Below are 20,170 nucleotides of genomic sequence, written 5' to 3' on the forward strand. Positions count from 1 at the left end.
ATGGAATGTTATCTGTCAAGGCCAATCGTTGGGTTTGGCCTCCTCCCCCTCTCTGCAACAACTGTACAATATGAGTAGAATTGTATTACTCCATGTTCACCTTTTCCCCCAGTGGCCGGCACAGAGGCACCAGTGGTAGGATGGTCAGGATAGCACAGCTCAGAACACCATAAATAGTCCATTGATTAAGAGTATAAGGACGGAACCAGATTTGAACCAGACTCGAGGACCCCCCTCCACACACACACACACACACACACTATGGGTTGTTCAAGTGCGATGCTGCTCTCAGCAGCATTCAGGACAGGTGTACGGACATTTTGAGACCTTGAATCCCAGTCACTCACAAAGATCTGGTGAAACAAATGTATCAAATCAGTGATTCTCAGGCTTTTGGATTTCACAGTAATTTTGTAGCAGGGCTAGAGAGCATGTGCACTACAGGTAAAATAATTAAAAAAACAGTATGTGTGCAGGTGTGGTAAGTGGTTATGCTGTTATCTGTATGTGTAAACTCCAACAGAAATATGTCTCTCTTCAATACCGTGAGAAGAACTGCCCATGGCCTGCCAATCATTTGCAACACATTGAGGGGATTTCATTATAAGAATGTTGATGCTGCATGTCAAACCAGCCCTCATGATTTTGGGGGATAAACGATTACATAATGAACAGATTATTATACAATTAGGGACGCGAAATATCTATGGTATCCAATCCATGTGTCTATGGAGTTAACAATACTATTATTATATAATATACCCCCTGGTGTGGTTAAAATATTCAAATATGTCTTCCCTATGTATTTTTGGTTTCTTCCTGAAAGCCTTTGAGTCAAAAGGCCCAATCGAAATACACCACTTTAGTGAAACACTAAAATCATCCTCTCCCCCAATACCATTATCACAGCTAAAACCAGGTATACTTGTACTGGTGGGTGTGGCCACTCGATCATTTTAACACTTTCTGTAAACTTTCTTTAACACAATCTTGACTCCTTCATGAAATATATTTGTGTCAAACAAAAACAGCAATTAAGGGCCTAACAAAGGTTTAATTGGTGCGTTTTGTTTGTTCAGGTTCAGCAACAGCCTAAACTGGAAATATTCCGTAAGAATTTTACAAGAAAATGGGGAGAGAAAGATGTTTAGTGGCCAAGTCCAAGTGCAGGTTTGAGTAATATAATGATATCACTTCAAATTAAATGTTCCTTTATGAGATCAATCTATGTGGCCACTCGGCCCACAGGGCTTTGCAGGGTACAACCATGCAAGGTACCACTTCTCTTTAAAGTTAGCTGTAACTTCCTGTAAGTGATATTGTATGGTTAAAACAATATTTCTGTTTAAAGTATTTTCTATATTCTGATAGTAATCATTGCTAGTGTTTGGTGTTTGTTAAGTAACAGGGGTCTCCCTGTCTCTCCAGTTCTTTAACACCTCTGAACAAATTAATTCCCAAATCGGGCCTAGCTGTCTACTCTCATAATCTATTCCGGTCAGGAAACTCATTTTCTGTGATATAGTGGCATCTTGTGGGCTAAAAACACAACCCATCATAGTAGAGGCCTGATATTTCACCACCCACCCACATTAAATGGAAAAAAGTAATGGAAAAATCATGGCGTCCTCACTCCTTAGGACATTATAATGCGCGAGGAGCCATGATTTTTCCACAACTTTAACATTTATCCATGATGGACCCGACCTGATAAATCCACCATTGTCTTGTTTTGTACCAATAAAATAAGTCTGAATTTGGCTCTCTATACATATTCTCAAACTACACCTACAGTACACTACACCTTGCTCTGAACCCAGCACCCACTGTCACTAAAACGCCATATTATGTTCTAGAATCTATATTATTAGTAAACATAAAACAATTAGATTATATCATAAATATCGCAGAGATACACAAGACAAACATTTTATTCCATCTCAGGGTCATTTTGACAAGGAATGTAGTTTATTTTAGAACAAAATTATGACTGACCAGAAATCATAAAAATCACAGCAAAAATCGGTGAAGAGACTATTCAAAATCCTACAGGTATACTTCATTTTGACGTAACATGCTACGAAACAGAGATGGACAACTTAGTAAAAATAATGCATGACTCCTCCACAGTGTCCAACAGTAATGCAAGTAAAATTTCAGAAAGCCTTTCTTCTCATTGGCATCATAACAATGCATGAGAAACTGTTGAGGTTGTCAATAAATGTCATCTATCGAAATCCACACATTCAAATGCAACAGAAATCTGCACCCATTTAATACAGAGCAGAACCAGTTTGCTTTGAAAAAATGCTGCTAAAACTCATGTTAATAGAGTACAGTATGTTACAGTGAAAACATATCCCTGGGTAGAGAAGCATTAGATCCAGCATTACTAGTTCACATACAATACAAAGTATGGGACATCACAGAAGGTTCCATTTGATACAGCTATATGATGCGAAAGTACAGTGTCACTAAATATGGTGAAAAGTCTTAGATTTAAATGTTTACCATAAACAGTACACAACGTTTTTCCAGTGTCACAGCGATGTTTTTGTTGAGTAATACTTCTCTCATTACAGTTTTGGTCAGGGCTGGAATGATGATAATGGTGATATAAAAGTAATAACAAAATTGTGTTCACAGCGTAAAAGCAGAAAGGGAAAGTACACAGAATGTTTTTTGTCTAGATCTAACGAATATGTCTGTGATGCTCTGCGATGCTTCAGTGCAAATGAGATGCACGTGATGGAGACAACCACGTAATGTAATTTACCTCAGTATTTGTAATTTGCGGGGCGGCACCATGGAGACTGGAGTTAGATTCCTCCACAGTGCCTTCGGCTTGCCCCAGGCACTCCAATGAATACAATTGGCCGTGTTTGCAATAGAGAATCCTACAAGTTGGTCCTGGGGTGCCTGTTCAGCAGGGACTGGGAGAGATAGTAATAGCATGAACCTTTTTTTCTTTTTTGGAAGGGCTTGATGATGCAAAGAAAGTTCGGAGAGGTTGAATGTTTTTTTCTACTGCCTCAGTCAGAACGGAGTTCAGAGTACTGAGTGCACCAGACCCCGTCCACTCGGTAATCTGCTCATATAGCTCAATGAATCTGCCTAGCAACACCGCGGCTCACTCCGTCCACTCGAGCCACTGAAGCAGTGTACAGCCAGGGCTGGAACAAGTGGGTTTACTAACTGGATATCCATCTCCTCTATCTATGTGCTGTGGAAATTTTGTCACAGAGGTTTTGCCATTTCCAGTGACAGGTTGGATTAAGCATGGTCACTCAGAGAGGGATTACAGAGGCATTTGTACCTACTACACCAGAGGTTCGCTCGTGAGACTAGCACCTCCTAGCCCCATGAGCCAATGTCTCTTCAAAACGAATGCGGAAACAACACCTTGAACACATGAAAAATCATTAAACAATGTTCTGTCCAAACCTTCTTCTTCGGTTAGTAAAACATCTGAGGTGCAAGAACGCCCCAACATTGTCATCACAGTCAGCTACATACTTGACGTCAGCTCAAGTATGTAGTGAGCTTTACTAGAGCTTTACCCAGAGGTTGAACTCCTCTCTGTCGGGTAAAAATAAGCGGCTGTGACTCCATGTGTAGTGGAGAAGACGTGTGGAAGCCTAAACTCTTCCTGGACCAACAGTAGGTTTGCAGTAACAGGGACTACTATACATGGGGTAATGGCAATAACTAAATTGGGAGAGAGAAAAGTTGATCTAGGAAAAGTAAAAATGTGTCATTTGTTTTAAAAGGACGACAGGGTGTCATGGCAAGAAATAAAAAAATAAAAATTATTATTATCAAATTATTAGTTGATAGTGCAAGATGATATGCATGAGGCGTGCACGTAATAGCCCTAAATCTAAATTATATGTTGCATGTCGCTTGTTGAAAGTAACTGATTTCCAAGCTAACAACACAACACAATGGGCTTTATACAAAACCAACATAAAGACACGAAAGGATACACAGCAGCTATTATGATTAACTTATTTATGTACATTTGTAATGTACATTTACATAACTTAAAAACAAAAAAAACGCCCCTCTCTTCACCTTCTGAACAGCTGCTGTGCTCAGTTATTATGATAGAGATCATGTAATAACAACTATACAAATTTAAATGGTCCTGTTAAAATTAAATCGAGTTCATTATGTAATGGGTAATGGGTATATTTGACCAATGACTACAGGACATGATGGCCAAATAGCCATTTCCAAAACCTAGTACATTGCACCGTTTATAGGATCTTCATGCTTGCATGATAGACAATTTATTTTGAACTAGCCTTGCAAATGGTGAATTGTTTAGAAGCATTGATTATAACGTGGATGTTTTGTATTGCAGCAATTACTACTTGCAGTTATGAAGCATACAACGGCAAACTGATCAATTAAGTTGCCATCTGTAAAATGGTGGTTAGTTTAGCAAATAAAGGCACTGAAAAAAAGGAGTTATCTCTGTCATTATGTCACTACATTGTTGTGTCTGTCCTCATATTCACACAGTACCAGAGTCCCAAAGCAATGAAAACATTTCTGTTGGATGAGGCAAAAAGCTGGTTGGCTTTGCTATGAAGAGGGCACTAGGTCATGGATTCTTTGGTACCAGACACTATCTGTCTTGAGTGTCTAACCTGAGGCCACTGTCCAGCGCCTCTTCGGAGGGTGTGTCAAGGACAGGATTGACGAACCCCTCAAACTCGGAGTCGGCATTGTCCTCCATGTGGGTACTTACAAAGTCATTCTCCCACTCCAGTGCGTTTGAGTCCTCAGAGGCTGAGGGAGGACCGCTGGTCATCTGTTTGCTGCCAGGCCTCAGGGCCGCTCGCAGGATGTCCTCTTCTGTGCGAGACCTTTCCCATGGTGGAACTGCTCGGTTCATTCCTATAAAAAGACGGGTATGGTTGAGGACAGTTAATTTTAAAACCTAAAATACACAGGGCGAGAAATGCGCTTGTGTGAAGAGAAATACATTTTGCCGGACAATGGCTTGTCATTTAATCTGCCATTATGTCATTAGGAATACACATTTTTAGCAACCATAGATGCTTGTTCCATTGGCTCCTTTCAGAGCTTGTGATTATATCACAACGTGAGATGCATGCAAAGGGCTTACGCATATGAGATACATATTTGAATGTGCAATGTGTACAGATGGTCTGCCATGCCTCCCTATCCCTGTCAACGTGTGGCCGGTGGGGGGGAGGGGGGTTGTAAATAACCCCAGCCTTCATGGTGGATTGCCAGAGAGAGAATTTATCACGCTTCTCCATCTTGTGGTCTCTTTCAACCTTTTATTTGTTTTACAAATGGTTGAAAACCACTGATTTGTTGGATTGATGTTGTCATGGCTGACATCATTGGTCCAAACCAAGTGAAGGGGGTTCTTTTCGCCGTCCGTCCGTCCGTGTGTACGTCCGTCCGTAGACAGCTAATCTCCGGCACCATTAGCTTGATCGCAGCCATACTCTGCACACACACAATGCCACAGCTGAACCTCTGCCCCAAGGTTTTCACATTGGCCTCTTATAGTGCAGAACACTTTTTTGGACAGTACACCTACAGATTTTGTCCAAACATCACGCAAATTGGTACAGTCTCTCTAGAGCCAGTCATCAAAACGGGTCTTTCAGATTTTTCAAACAAAATGCCGCAAATCATGAACACATCATGTGATTTCCGTGAATTTATGCACCACATTCCCACTAGGCCGAGGAAGAAATGCCACTGGAACATTTTCAACTCAGCCTCATGGTGGCGCTATAACTGGCCAATTAGTGTTTTTACTGTACACATCTGTGTAAAACTTTGTATGCACACTCCCTAGAGGCCAAGGAAAAACCTTTGCCTGGAATTTTTCACATCTGCTCTTTATAGCGCCACCAGGAGGCCGACATATGTAAAACACATTTTCTAATATTACTCCTTCAGATTCTATCCAAATTTCACGCAAATCGGTACACATGTTCTCCATAGTCATGTGATCAAGACGGGTTTGTTTGATAATCCATCCTGATTGGCTACGATTGGATTCTAAAGTTTTCAGGAGTAGCCCGCTTTGTACAAATGGCCACAACTCCTCATCGCAGCGTCCGATGAAAACTGTGCATGCATTTTCCCACTAGGATGAGGAAGAAATGCCACTTGATAGTTTTCAAATCAGCATCATGGTGGCGCTACAACAGGCCAAGTCGCGACCGCGACCACACACACACACACACACACACACACACTTATATTACTCCTAAACATTTTGCCAAACATCACACACACTCCTATCCTCCTGGTGGAGACCTGTGACCAGAAGGGCATTTTTTCTAGTTATAGTATAGTACAGGCTGAATCAGTTCAGGTGAATTGAACATAAGCAGTTGGGTTTCGATATTAAGGGAGTAGTGTTTATGTGCTTCTGTTTATTAGAATTGCATAAGCATTTCCAGTCTCCCTGATATCACCACTACTGGTTGACAAGTGGTACTGCCTGAAGAAAATCTTCAGTTTCTCAATGTTCAACATTTCAGCACTTGTGTGGGGGGAACCGGTTCGAATCTCAGCCTGGTAGTACATGAAAGATACAGAGTTGCAGTTTTAATGTGTATATGGGTTGAGAGACACATCCGTCTCTTATCTCTCCACACATGCACACACAGGTCTGATCTAGCTTTCCTGAGACTATGCTGGCATGCTCAGACACTTTGTGGACATACTGTAGCCGTGTACAACTCCTACATGCCATTACTTTTTAGTTTCAGGTACAATCTTGTCAACTTGTGTAGCCATAATAGCAATGCTATCACAATGCTTACTTATGCAAAGTGATCATAAAGCATTAAGCAGCTATAAGTAAATACTAAATAACCTTGGGAACCAATGGTCATCATGTGACCCATAGGTCAGGAGTCCATCTCCTGTTTCCATAGCGTGAATGTAAGTAGCTTGATGACGTACAAGTATCCCCCATGGACATGATGCTAGTATGTCGCAGGGCTTACCCCCAATCTAACCCTTGAAAAGCAACTGTAGGGCAGCACAAACTAACAAGACAATTACATTTCAAATCGCAACCATTGATTGACTGATGATACATGCATAATTGAAACGGAATGAACAATCCCACATGTAGATTGAACATTGAATGACAGTGATCTCTGATCTGTTCTTAATCACATGGGGAGGGTTGTGTACACATATTGCAATATATTATGCAGCGTTCAAAGTAGCAGCGACAAAGCAACAGGCTACAAGTCATACTAGAAACTGATGCCTGACAGGCATGATGTGCTACCAATTACAAACAATGTTGAGCTGGCTTTAACCGTGTTCCAATGACGCAGTGAAGTGTCAATCAATATCTTGTTTCTTTCTCTCCATTTCCTGCTCCCTTACATAAAAGGAAAAACTCGGTCAGCTTTTGTTGACGCTAGTGTAAGCTAACATTAGGTCATGTTTGTCCTAGTGATAACATGGCACTGTACTTTTTGAAGTGTTCACTAAAACTTCCTTTGCCTCATGCCTTTTCATATTCACTCACAACTCCAAAAGTAAAACATTGTCATCACATGCCCCAGACAGACAGACAGAAAGAAAGATGAAGGAGGTAGGGCTGAATCTTGTCACTCTCACATCTGCAAATAAGCTTGGTATTTAATTCAAAGACTTAGCCATGGGTTACAAAAACGTTGAAAGAGTTGGGCGACACTCAAGGAGAGCAGTAGAATCAACAGCGGAGTTAGGAAACTCAAAAACCTTTCCCCGAGTAAGAGAAACAACCCACCTTCTTCATCCTCCCACTCTAGATCTAGTGAGGTTCCATCATCGTTGGTGGAGCGGGTCTTTGTGTTGAAGTCCCAGCTGCTCTCCGTGTTGGGAGTGACCACGTTCGTCTCGGATGACAGCCCTGATAATTGTAATTGACTTTATTTGTATTGTACGTTTGCAAAGAAAGCTACACATCACATCATTTACATCAGCTTATATTTTTTTTTTTAAATAAATTATGTTTTCAACTATTGTACATTTGTGAATCTTAATACTACCGGTAGGTAGACAGTAAAAAAAGGTTCAATAATGATGTTAAATTAATACACAATCATATAACAAACCAAACACTGCATAGACTAATCACGGTTGCATTGATTGTAAAAAGCCTCTGTGGCTCACTCACTGTTACTCCTGAAGGCTTCTGATTGGGCTTTCACATTCTGAAGGTAGACATCAAAATCTTCTCCACGAGGTTGTCTGGGAAACAGGTTACCACATACCATGATGAGAATTAACACGGAATGAACAAACCTGCTCCATTCAGCAATGGACCAAACTATTGTACTAGATGGGTTGGGCAAACAGAATTGCATCTAAAAAGGTAGCAAATTCTAGCTATCATTCTATAACTCTACCTAATCATTTTTCTTTTTAATTTAGTAATAATCTTATTTGAAAATACGGTTTACTTTGACAACATAGATGTTTTGAAAACTGTTTAAAATCTGGTTTTGCTTTTCAGTTTACACTTTGTATCATGCATTTATCAAATGCAACAAACATTTTCAGTATTGAAGTCAATTTAGGCTTTAGTCAGGAGATTTCTAGATGACACTCCAACAATTCAATATGAAACTGTAAAATAATATGTGAGGTGTCGTAGTAAAACATACTTGTTTTGTTGACTTTCACTGCCAGCAATACCATCTGCTTTGCCCCTGGTCCTTTGAGTGACAAGTTGCTATGAAGAAGAAAAACATCATTAAAAACAGAGAACGAAAAATGTATCCATTTCTAAAACTAACACCATTCAGATGTTTATGCTTTATTTTATGTCAGGGTAGTGAGAAAGGAAACCAAGAGCAGAGAAAGAGAGACATGCAAGAGAAGGATGCAGAGGTCAGATTAAAATGTGGGTCCCCGTTCTCACAACAACATGTAAGCAAATGTGCTCAGCAAAACAAAGCAGTGGGAGAGAAGCAGTGGAAAGCAGGAAAACAAACAATAAAGGTCCTCATCCGCTACCATCGATTAACAATACTGCATAGCAGTAGTAATGCATAAAGCATAAAGAAATAATTTTGGGACTGAAAAAAGATAAATTATAAAAAAAACAAATTATAATAATGTGCGGTCAACTTGGCATCACAGTTTTGCTAATACACTTTATTTCCACATTGGACTGTAAATAACATTTTGGGATAGATGGTTTGAGGCTGAATCAGAAAAAAGTGGAATTTAAGCTTTTTTTTAATGTCCCTATTGTGACACTGGTCACACGGTGAGCAACTTCATTTAAAAGTGGCTTCCAAAAAGGTGCTTATTATGAAACAGGCATACAAGTCATGATAAAAACTGCCAAGATTTTTATTAATTAATTAATTTGGCCTAAATGTATTGTATGTATATTAGGGATTTAAAGGTTAAAGAATCACACCTTTGTGAAGTGAGGGGCGCTCATCATCATCATACATCATCAAGACTGGTGGTCCCTTATTGGCCAAGCATTCATAATCGAGATCTGATTGGTTAGCCGATTTGCTCGTCTACATATGACAAATTGTCCCTTCATTTCATCATTGTCATTGAGTTTTTGTGGCTTTCACCTTTATTTTATATATTTCATGGAGGGACAGACAGTAGGCTGACAGGAAATGGGGAGAGAGATGGGGGGGTGACATGCAGTAAAGGCCGTCGGGATCGGGAGACGAACCCACAGCACACTGCCAGACTGGATTACCAGCCAAGGTGCCTGGACCACTGAGCCATGGCCCAGGCCGGCGTTTAATGTTTTGTTTAATTTATGTCATATTTGACAGAATTTTTACCTAATTTCTCCTTTCATTGTCAGGCAAATATTGAGACGTGGGGACAAGATTTAGCAGACATTTGACCTGAATTCCCCTTTCATTGTCAATGGCAAATATTGAGACATGCGAGGACAAAAGCCGTATATAGGAGGGGCTAGCACCCCTCAAAAAGGGGGAAAAAAAGATGAATTTAAGCCAATTAAGACTATTAATTAAGAATATGCTATGTTATGCTAGACTGGTCTGAGGATGCGAGGACTTTGGATAGACCAGACAGAGGCCAAGTGAGTTAGAGTTAAGCCCATCACAATTATTGCCTAATCGCAATGATTTTTGCATAATCGTCATATATTTCCATGTTGAAATTTTTTCAAACATCAACGATAGCAGATCTACAAGCTCACAACGCATTGTGTGCTATTTTGGTTTTAATATTGAAAGTAGAAAGTTATTAACCCATTCTGGGCGGGAACCCCTTTTGGTGTTTTACCCCATCAGGCCGGGAACCCATTTTTGGGTTCTGTACAGTATGTACAGTTTTTCAGAAAACTTAGGTCAGGCTTTAAAAGTTATTTTTAGAATCGGCCTCAGGCCTATGCCACTCATTTCTTTGTAAATGTAAGTAATCTGCCTTGCTGTGGAATTTCTGTTTTCAAATCCTAAAAGCCAAACAGAAATGCAATTTTTGGGAACATATCCCAATGTTCAATGACAAATACACAATTAAATAGTATTAAATCACAATTATTTGTATGACAATTAATCACCAAGTTCATGATCGTGACAAGGCTAGTTAAGAGCAGCTGTTTTAGTCAAGCAGTAGGTTGGTGGTGCTGCCTCACCTCCTCCTTCAACCTTTGCTCACGTGCCAACCTGGCTGCTTCACGCTGGGCGGCATTTCTAGCCTCCTCTTCTATCCTTAACTTCTCCTCTTGTGCCTCTAACTGAGCAGAAATAACAAAACAAATACAAAACAAAAATAGAACATAAATATTAAGAAACTGAAAGAAACAATGCTGCAAAGTAAAAAATAAAATAAAATAAAGCGAAATAGGTCCAACACAAAAAGAAAATTATGGGGACTAATTTCTCGTGATACTTGTTCATCTAATTACTTAGCTTTCAAAATGCATGCATTGAATCATACAGAGAAACATACGAGCTAACTCAGTGGTTTTCCAAGGTACACCAATGGGAAAGTCATAATTTCAAGGCACCCCTGTAGCAAAAATAGTGTATCTACAAGCTCATTGTGAGCTTGTAGATCTGTTTAACTTTAATAATTTTCAAAAAAACACAAAAACGAATTACATGTATTTTATCCGTTTTGGGAAATGAGTGCACAAAGTATGATTATAGTAAAAAAAATAACCCATAATTTATTTTATGGTTGTATACTGAATATTACTAAAATAATCTGTGGTTGTTATGAAGTCCCAAGGAACACCTGGACAGTGGACATGAGTCACGGCACATGTTCTGGGAACCACTGAGCTAGTAGAACACTCTTTTATTGCACATGGTTGGTTGGTTACCTCTGCTTGTATCTTCTGGTCTATCAAGACTTGATGGTCTGTAATTGCAGCATAACGTTGTTCTCTGAGGTTCTTGAGCTCATCTTCACTGATTGGTCTATCAAAAATAATAAAATAAATGACTCGTGGAAAAAACAGTGTTAAAGATTGGCCATGATGATGGATCTACAGAAATGCCACAAATATAAATCTTCACAATTTACATACCTTGGACAGGGTTGAGGACTCTCTGCCTGAAATGAAACAAAAAATACAATATTTAAAGTTTTTCTGTTATAAATGAATAAATATATTATAAAAGATGTTACTGCTGTCTTTTGATTGATATGCTACTACTGTAGGTATTCAACCTCTGACAGTATTCAGAAGTTATTCTCTGATGTAAGGACTTCCAGACTTACCTCATCGCTTTCTACAAGGTTTTCAAACTGCAAAGTCAAAGAGAAATTAATTAGTTCAATAAAATGAGCCATAATGACAAAAAGTTACAAAAGAATATATGATAATAATTATTAATTCCTACCTCAATAGTATAATGTTCTCCAGTGGTGCTACTTCTAAAGTATTTTGACCTGTACAATAAATGATAAAATATGAGAGGACAAGACTGTCACAATGATCTTAAAGGAGCTTTTCAAACCCTTTCACTTTTCAGGATTACACTGCGACCAAATTATAATAATAAAGTGTACAGTTATGTCGGTAGAAAACTAATAAAATAAAATGCATGTAACAGAATAAGTATCATTAGGCTGGCAATGGCTAATGGGCCAATAGAGGCCAATTTAGACAGCCAACCTCATTTTAACTGAAGTGCAGACTGCAAATGGCAACTGAAATGAAACCCAAACCCCTCATGATCAAATATCAAAATACACTTATCCAAAGTCAACCTGCCTGCTATACAAAACAAATAGCTTTAAGAAGCCTTTGGTGCTCGTGTGTCTACTGACTACAGCCCTGTACTGTATGTCAATATGGGTGGGGTCTTTTCTTGATTTCCTTGATGCTGAATGCGCCCCCACCACCAGCACCACACACACACACACACACACACACACGATGCCCAAATACAAGATAACGTGACGTCACCTAAGGGAACTGCCACGGCCATCCCTCTGGTGACAGCTATTATTAATAAGGTGACACAGCTAGCTCACTTTCACCCGAAAATGATCTGCCTTTTCCCTCTCTCGGCTAGCGACACCGTCGCGGCGCAACAAACGAAGTATGAAGCAGCACTAGCAACTTAAACGTATGTGGAGACCCGGCTCGGGTGGATGCTGCTTGTTGCAGACAGCCAGACTGCAGGCTAGCTCACCTTACCAAGCTAATGATGATGATGATCTGTTTCACTCACCCGCCTCCTCTCTGGATCCTGTTGACTTCTCTTCTAAACAACCCAGCACAGAATGCCCAGCAATTACCCATCGCATTGTCAAATATTACTATGATCTATAGCTGCCTGGGCCAGCTATCTAATCTTAGGAAGGCAAATGTTGGTTGCGATCTAGGGTTGAGGGTGTAGTTGTTGTTTAACATCTATCCACAAGTCAAAATAATTATTACAGTCAGTCAGTCCACTTTTCTTACTTCCTTGTTTCTGTTCTTCTTCTATGCTTGGGTGAATGTACGTATACTGCCCCCTACTGACGATGAGCGATTGGCGTAATCGTCTGGGAACTCAGATTACTGCCCCCCTTGCTCCGAAATGTTTGCATTCACATTCAACCTCCACTAGAGGGAAGACGCAGATTATAACATTCCTCCAATCAATCCCAATTCCCAAATATTGCTCTCTCTCCCACATATATTTCCTCTAAATTGGAGGATACGGCCAAGGCGTCATCCAGAATGTTACATGTTTAATTAGGCTTCTACAGATATCGTCATTTGGTGAGTAGCCTATTGAGCAGGGTTGAGTAAATGACAAACACAAAAATGACGAAGAAATAACTTGCTCAGCTCTATTTCTTTGTACTTTTGATACCAATGAATATACATTTGTATTTTACTCAAAGACATTTTTAATTCCCGAGATTTAGCCTACATGTAGGCCTACGAGTATTTCTACATTGCGTCGCCGTTATTGATACTTTTACTTGAGGCCTACTAAAATGTAAACACTTCCCAACCACTGTCTGGAGAAAATAATAATAATACAGTTGATCACTGACCAAGTCTTGACCGTCTCATTTAGTGTGACATAAAGGCAAATGACCTCACAGTGAACTCACTGTAAACTTGAATATCCATATCAAACCAGCTGTGTTTCATCATGTTTTCGCCATATTATGCTGGCACAGATATTATGTGTATGCTGTTTGTTTTAGATGAAGGCTAATCATCTAGGTCTGACTGTGTATTAAATCTAATATGTCACCACTGCCCTGGATCACCTGTATTAAGAAGAAACATTGAGTGTATATACTACACAGCAGCTAGAGCCCAAGTAGCAAATTGTCATTTGACAGGATAATTACAAAATGCCATTTAACTTACCACAAGACTTGTCCTTCGTTATCTCATATCAAATATAGATCCAAACTATGAAGCATGCTTGGCAATGCAAGAAGTGTCTTTAATACTCTTTGAATTTAGGAAGCCCTATACTGGAACCATCAGAAACCTTATGTAGCTTATTTGAAAACAAAACAAAGCAGAAGCATTTACATTTAATCATAGGCTGTAAGACTGACTGCTGTGTCTCATATATGAATGAGAACTGGCACATAGAGCACATAATTCTCTTTTTGCTTGTTACTTCAAGCAGTATTACAGTATTGCTTTACTTTGGAACAGACACAGCTTCTGTGTTATCTGCATGCACATGTGGCACACATCATCCCCTTATGGGTCCATGTGGCTTTACATTTGTAAGCTACTAGTATACTGTGTATGTAGTTGCAATAATAACCATGTGTAATTGGTAAATGGTGCATTTTTATATAGAGCGCTTTTATCCAAAGCACTTGACACCAACGGCAGAGGAAACCATGTATGGCCAACCTGCTCAACAGGAGCAGTTATAGGGTTCAGGGTTCATAGTCTATAAAACAAAGGCTGTCTCTTCCTCCTGCACCTGTGACCCTGCTATAGCCAAGGTTAATTAAATAATGTTAGGAAGTGAAGACCGTACGGTAGACTCCATGTTGCTCCCTGGAAGGAAAGAAACATGCGCAATGGGCTATATGCAGCCAACACTTCCGCGTTCAGCTTCCTTGGTCTCAACTCCTTCCATTTCCGTCCTCATTTAATTAATAGTCCTTGGCTATAGCCAGGATATGGCCTAACCTACTCCTTGAATACCATGCTTACTTGATATCAGACTTGCCCTGTTTCTCAGGTCACACATTTTTGGGGAAACAATTAAGCTCATCAATGTTAAGCATTATATTAATTATTTTATCTAGCTTAATCAGAACCTTCTGATTCCAAAGCAGTCACTCTACCTCCTCAGCCACTGCCTCACTGTGCCTTTTATTACTACAATACAGTGACAACTGAATGTCTTTTAGTTTATAATAAGGCTGGTCAATTAACCGAAAATATATCAAAACCAAAATTTGGAACCTCTAAGCAGGAGGTGGGAGGCACAACGAATTGAAACTAATACAAAATAAAATAGATTTTTTTGTTTTATATAATTACTTTATTATAGTTTGTTGTACAATACAAAAATAGTTCAAATCTGATGCAATGCATTGGGAGCTTGTAGATATGCTATTTTCACTTATTATTTTAATAATCGTTCATTAATCATATTGATTTGAAGTTATATTTCCTGGCCCTAGTTTATAAATAGAGGTAACCAATGTTTGAGGACATTTACACTTTATTCTCGTACATTGTTGCAACTAATAATAAAGCTAGTAATTCATATTTTGTGAAAAACAGAATTGTTGTGAGGAAGAGAGGTTGGCAAAGTGACAAAACAGAATTAGATTTGCTTAACTAATTAGATATGGTGTTATTAGTGTCTTTTTCTGTACTCACAATCAAACAATTTAATTAAATCAACAAGTGCACAGGGTAATGCGCATGTTTCAATAAGGCCTCTAAATATAGTGTATTGAATACCATGCCTAATACCAGTTTAGAGTGAATTATTTAGTGGAAATGAGAAAATCTTCATGTTGACAATGACATAGGCCTACATACAGCATAGAAATCCATCACATCAGCAGTACAGCAGTACAGTTTATGCACTTTAAAAGGTCACAAGGTCCCACATTCAAATAATTTAAAGTGGCTATAAGCAATAATATGTCAACATTTTAATGACGCTCCCAAACAAAATGTAGTCTTTGTGACACATCTAGGGGCCACAATCTGCATTCAAAGATGTTCCTAGAAGCTTTGTCACCCAGGCGAAATGACTAACCAATCAGGAAGTAGACAGGCAAATCGACCAATGACAAAGCTTCTAGGAACATCGTTGAATGCAGATTGTGGCCCCTAGATGTGTCACAGAGACTACATTTTGTTTGGGAGCGTTTTACCCATTGCTGGCTGTCAAAAAAAAAAAAAAAAAGGTCATTCAATTTTGACATATTATTGCTTATAGCAGCATTAAATGTTTTTGCTTTTACAAATCTATTTGATCAGGACTGAAAAAAGGAAAACAGTCAAATTTGGAATTAGTTTGATTGTCTGTCCATCCGTCTTGCTGTCCGTCCCATTCTCATGAACACAGTATCTCGGCCCTTCTCGGGACCGCTTTTTTCTTATTTGGAACAAAATTCCACTTGGACTCAAGGATGAACAGATTTTATTGTGAAGGTCAATGGTCAACAGTCAAGCTCACTGTGACCTAGCCCCCATCCCATTCTCATAAACATGATATCTCAGGAACGCATGGAGGGAATTACATCTGGCACAAACGTTCACTTGGACTGTAGGATGAACTGATTAGAATCTGGTGGTCAAAGGTCACGCTCAGTTTGACCTCAAAAGACGTTTTAACTCAGGAATTCATACTCCAACTATGACAGAATTTCAAATAGGATTGTATGGTACAATAACATAATTACACTTTATATCCAAAAAGCCAACGGTCAACTTTACATGACATCATAAAGTATAAACACTCTTATTGTGTCATGGTAGCTGTGCCATGTTACAGTCCCAGACAGTGTTGTGTCCCAATGTTTGTTTCTGTATCACCCTGTCTGTCTGTCTGTCCCTGTGTGTGGGTTCAGGCATGGCTCTCCCGGGTTCCCTGTTCTGTTCTGCTAGCGTACCAGTTACCTCGTCACAATACCTTGATATCTTCTGTGGCGGTGTCCATATAATGCTGGAGGTGAAAGAGGTGCTAAAAAGGACTTCAGCAAGGTATATGTGTTTGTTTTCTAATTTCTCCGCAATTGCACAATGAGCTTGCCAAACTTTGTTTCCGCAAAAGGCATGCTGTAACTTTCAGTCGGCACCTGCTATGTGTCAACGCATCTGCTCACAGTGTACAGTATCTACCCTGCATGGTCCTCTAATCACTTATTGCCAGATCGTTGTTTCAACTTCCATGGCAGTATCTCACTTTAGGCCAGCTGTCAAATTGATTTATCTCTCCTATTGAACTCCTAGTTACTCCTATTACTAAATTCTAGTTATTTCTCTTGCATAACATTCTCAGTTCCTTCTGCCAAGCTATTCACAATCTATTCCCTCTGTCTTAGTACCTCTGGTCTCTGCCTGCCTGCTTCCCTACTGTGTCTTCCTGGCCTGCCTGCCAGCTGGCTTTGTCCCACAGCACACTTACCAGCCACGCTATCCTTGTTCTGCCACCACCAACTCTTCTTTCCTTCAACTTCTGTCTCTCTATGTCATCCAACAAGACCCCCAGAGACATTTCCAGTCTTCTCGAGCCAAACATCTGTCTGGGGGCGGGGTGTTCTTCAACACACTGGCCAGGCCTTTCAAAGCTCTACATGCTTGAACTTTCCCCGTAAGCCCAGATATTATAAATCGTTAGGCCCTATTTAGACGATCTATGGTGCATGATATAACACGGGGTCCAATTGGGAGGGGGGGTTCAACTCTGATTAAGGTTGTTAAACAGCACGTTACCTGAGCACAGAGTGATGTGCACAGCTTAAAGGGGTTGTATTTAGAGTCCGAATTAGTCATGGGTCATTGACTTAGTAATTTGGTGTGTCTATAGCGCAATGCCCATTGCTATTTAAATGATGGCAATTGGAAGGAAACGCAAACAAATTTCTACTGAGAAAATTTGCATTCTGCCATCTATGGGAGTAGCACTAGTAATGTGGTATAAAGATGTCAGGAGACACAAGGAAACAAGAGTTCTCTGATCACCAAACCCTCCTAATGAAAGGAGAGGTGGACCACTGAAATGGCCGTGCTGCTGCCGTCAGAATCACGCCTTCCTCTTGTAACCTATATACAGTATGTCTCCTCATGTCCAAGAGACATCTGTGATATCTTCACATAATTATCAACTTAATAAGCATGCTAAATCTCAGTTATATTATTTTTTAAACTGCACTATTAAACCACATTCCGTACACTGTCTGAGCCCCAACTGGATATTGATGATGACCTTACTGAGACAGGTAAAGTAACTAATGACCTGCCTACTCCAGAATGGGCTGTAGTCCATTGTAGTTCAGGAAGAACTGACCTTCTGTATAATGATTTTGCCAAAATCATGTTCAAAATATCCCAATCGAGTGTATAATGTATATATCCTGTGAAAGTATGAAACAGCTGAGGTTGTGGGAAAAAAAAGAAAAAATCAGTTGTAAGAAAAATGTATACTTCTGTTGCCTAAACTGAAATAAAAACAAAGTTCAAAAATAATAATATCCCAATCGCAGAAAAACACAAAACACACTCCAGCATTATGTTTGTCCTCAACTTCATTAAAATATGGTTTGGGTGCAAAATCTGGAAAGTTGCCCTTTAAAGGGACCTTTGTCAGTATTGAAGTGTTATTATTGAATACTTTGACTTTTAGTGATTGTGACATATTGGCCAAGCACCCTTCCTCTCAGTGAATTTACACACTTAAACATACAGCAGAACAAGAACAACGGCAAACAAAGTCAAGTCGAATATGTATGAATAATATGCAGGTTAATGAGTGTTCTAGACTCAAATACTGTATTTTTCAATAGGACAATGCGGAACATACATTCAGACAGTTACAGTTAATTCCAAGCAGCAACACATGATTACCATAGGTTTCAGGTTAACCTCACTGAAGTGGCATTCAAATGTATCATTGAACAGGAAGCACACGTACAGTTTAACTACCAAGGTTATACAACAGTATACTTACCAGAGTTCCATGCCAGGGAAATTAATTGCCATTGAGACTACTGAAAGCTGTTCAAATCACCATTCAGACGAAAAACGACTTATGCTGAACAGGATAATGAGCTATTTCACCTTGGCCCACAAATTCACTTCATTTAAACTAACTAACAACTTAAAATAGCTTGCCCAAGGGTGGATAATTATGTTTTAGGGGTCCCCACCTACCTTACATGTAGTTTCATTATAGGGAACAGAAAGGTGGGAGGCAATTGCTTGATAATATTGTGGTGCTGTGGAAAGGTTATTCATGATTTACCCATACACTTTTGGCATCTTAGTGAATGCTGGGCAATATGACGTATGACGTGTGCATATGGTCACATTTTGCTGAAGTCATTTGTCTCTGGTCACCGGTGTTGCATCTGTCTTTGGATCTATTCCAGTCATCTGATTCCACTGGTGAATAGTGAACTCTAGATTTGGCTGCCTCGCTCTGTCCGCCTCTAGGCACCGTTACAGTCGTCATCCCTCAGTTATATGGATTGGCACTGAAAAGTCCTCCAGCTCTACTTAAAAGTGGACTTATAACAATGACTGTCTCATCAGTTAGGTATAAAAATAGATTAGGATTTAATCAGAGGACAATTGCATGCAAATCAGTTTCCCTTGATGTGCTGTGCCACACAGGGGACGGAAATGAAGGAGATTTGGGTTAGATGATCTGTTCAGCAGCAATTCTACCCCACTGGGATTTACTTTTCTTTTTTTCTTTCTCTCTATTTCCTCACATTAAGCCATAGTGCTATTGTTGACTATTGTAAATCACCATTACTTTACACTAATATGTCTTACTATTATGGGTTTGTGCAGTGAATATGCTGACACTCTTATCAAGAGTGAGTGACTTATGAGTTAGGTTAGAAGGTCAGAGATCATGGTCTTAGGATGTGTGGAGGAAGCACACCTGGTGGCAACAGTAGGCTACAACATGAGCAAGTTAGTATGTGTACTGAGTCCACTGCTTCTACTTGGCAACCTGATTTGTTTATCCAGGCCTTCCCCTATGTAAAGATGCCATCTAGAAAACCTTCTCTAGAGGTTCAATTTAAACACTTCACATGCAGGACAGTTGTGTTCAGAGGGAGACAACAGTGGCAAGTGAAGTCTCAGAAAAAGAAGGAAAAGGGTAGCTCTGTGGAAGAGTGAAGCAGAAAATACTTTTTCAGATTTAATTGCCAGAAGTTACACAGTCATCAGCAAGGCAGGGAATTTTCTTTCTCTTGATATAGCCTCCTTAATATGTTCATTGAATGATTGTTCTTGCATTGTTCCTGTGTTATTCTCAGGTCCCTATCAGTGTGGTGCTCAGGCACACATCTTTACAATTTACAATTTACAATTTAGGCATTTAGCAGACGCTCTTAATCCAGAGCGATTTACATTAAGCAAGAACACCTTTTGTGTAATCTGGGTGTTTGGTATACTAATGGTTTTTGACTAGCGGTGCTTCTGCATCTCTCACATGTTCTGACATTATTTATGGAC

At 39.6% G+C, this 20,170-nt stretch overlaps 1 protein-coding gene across 1 annotated transcript; it reads right to left on the bottom strand.

Annotated features, from left to right (window-relative positions):
- Positions 1–1,915: 1,915 nt before the first annotated feature.
- On the bottom strand, positions 1,916–12,938 carry ap1ar (adaptor related protein complex 1 associated regulatory protein). Its single transcript, XM_080774667.1, has 10 exons — positions 12,708–12,938; positions 11,871–11,919; positions 11,749–11,775; positions 11,555–11,580; positions 11,348–11,444; positions 10,655–10,756; positions 8,676–8,743; positions 8,186–8,259; positions 7,796–7,918; positions 1,916–4,905 (listed from the first exon to the last, which is right to left on the bottom strand). Exons 1-10 carry the CDS (start codon positions 12,776–12,778, stop codon positions 4,634–4,636), a joined length of 909 nt encoding a protein of 302 aa, XP_080630793.1. The 5' UTR covers positions 12,779–12,938; the 3' UTR covers positions 1,916–4,633.
- Positions 12,939–20,170: the final 7,232 nt, after the last annotated feature.

The sequence above is a fragment of the Protomyctophum bolini genome (genome assembly GCF_963924005.1).
Source record: "Protomyctophum bolini genome assembly, chromosome: 10".
Classification (NCBI taxonomy): domain Eukaryota; kingdom Metazoa; phylum Chordata; class Actinopteri; order Myctophiformes; family Myctophidae; genus Protomyctophum; species Protomyctophum bolini.

Excerpts from the sequence above, each read along its gene's own strand:
- ap1ar (XM_080774667.1), bottom strand. The coding sequence starts at position 12,778 with ATGGGTAATTGCTGGGCATTCTGTGCTGGGTTGTTTAGAAGAGAAGTC. Across the intron at positions 11,776-11,870 it reads GAGAACATTATACTATTGAG|TTTGAAAACCTTGTAGAAAG; the intron begins GTAGGAATTAAT and ends TTGACTTTGCAG. Across the intron at positions 8,744-10,654 it reads AGCAAAGGTTGAAGGAGGAG|CAACTTGTCACTCAAAGGAC; the intron begins GTGAGGCAGCAC and ends TCTTCTTCATAG.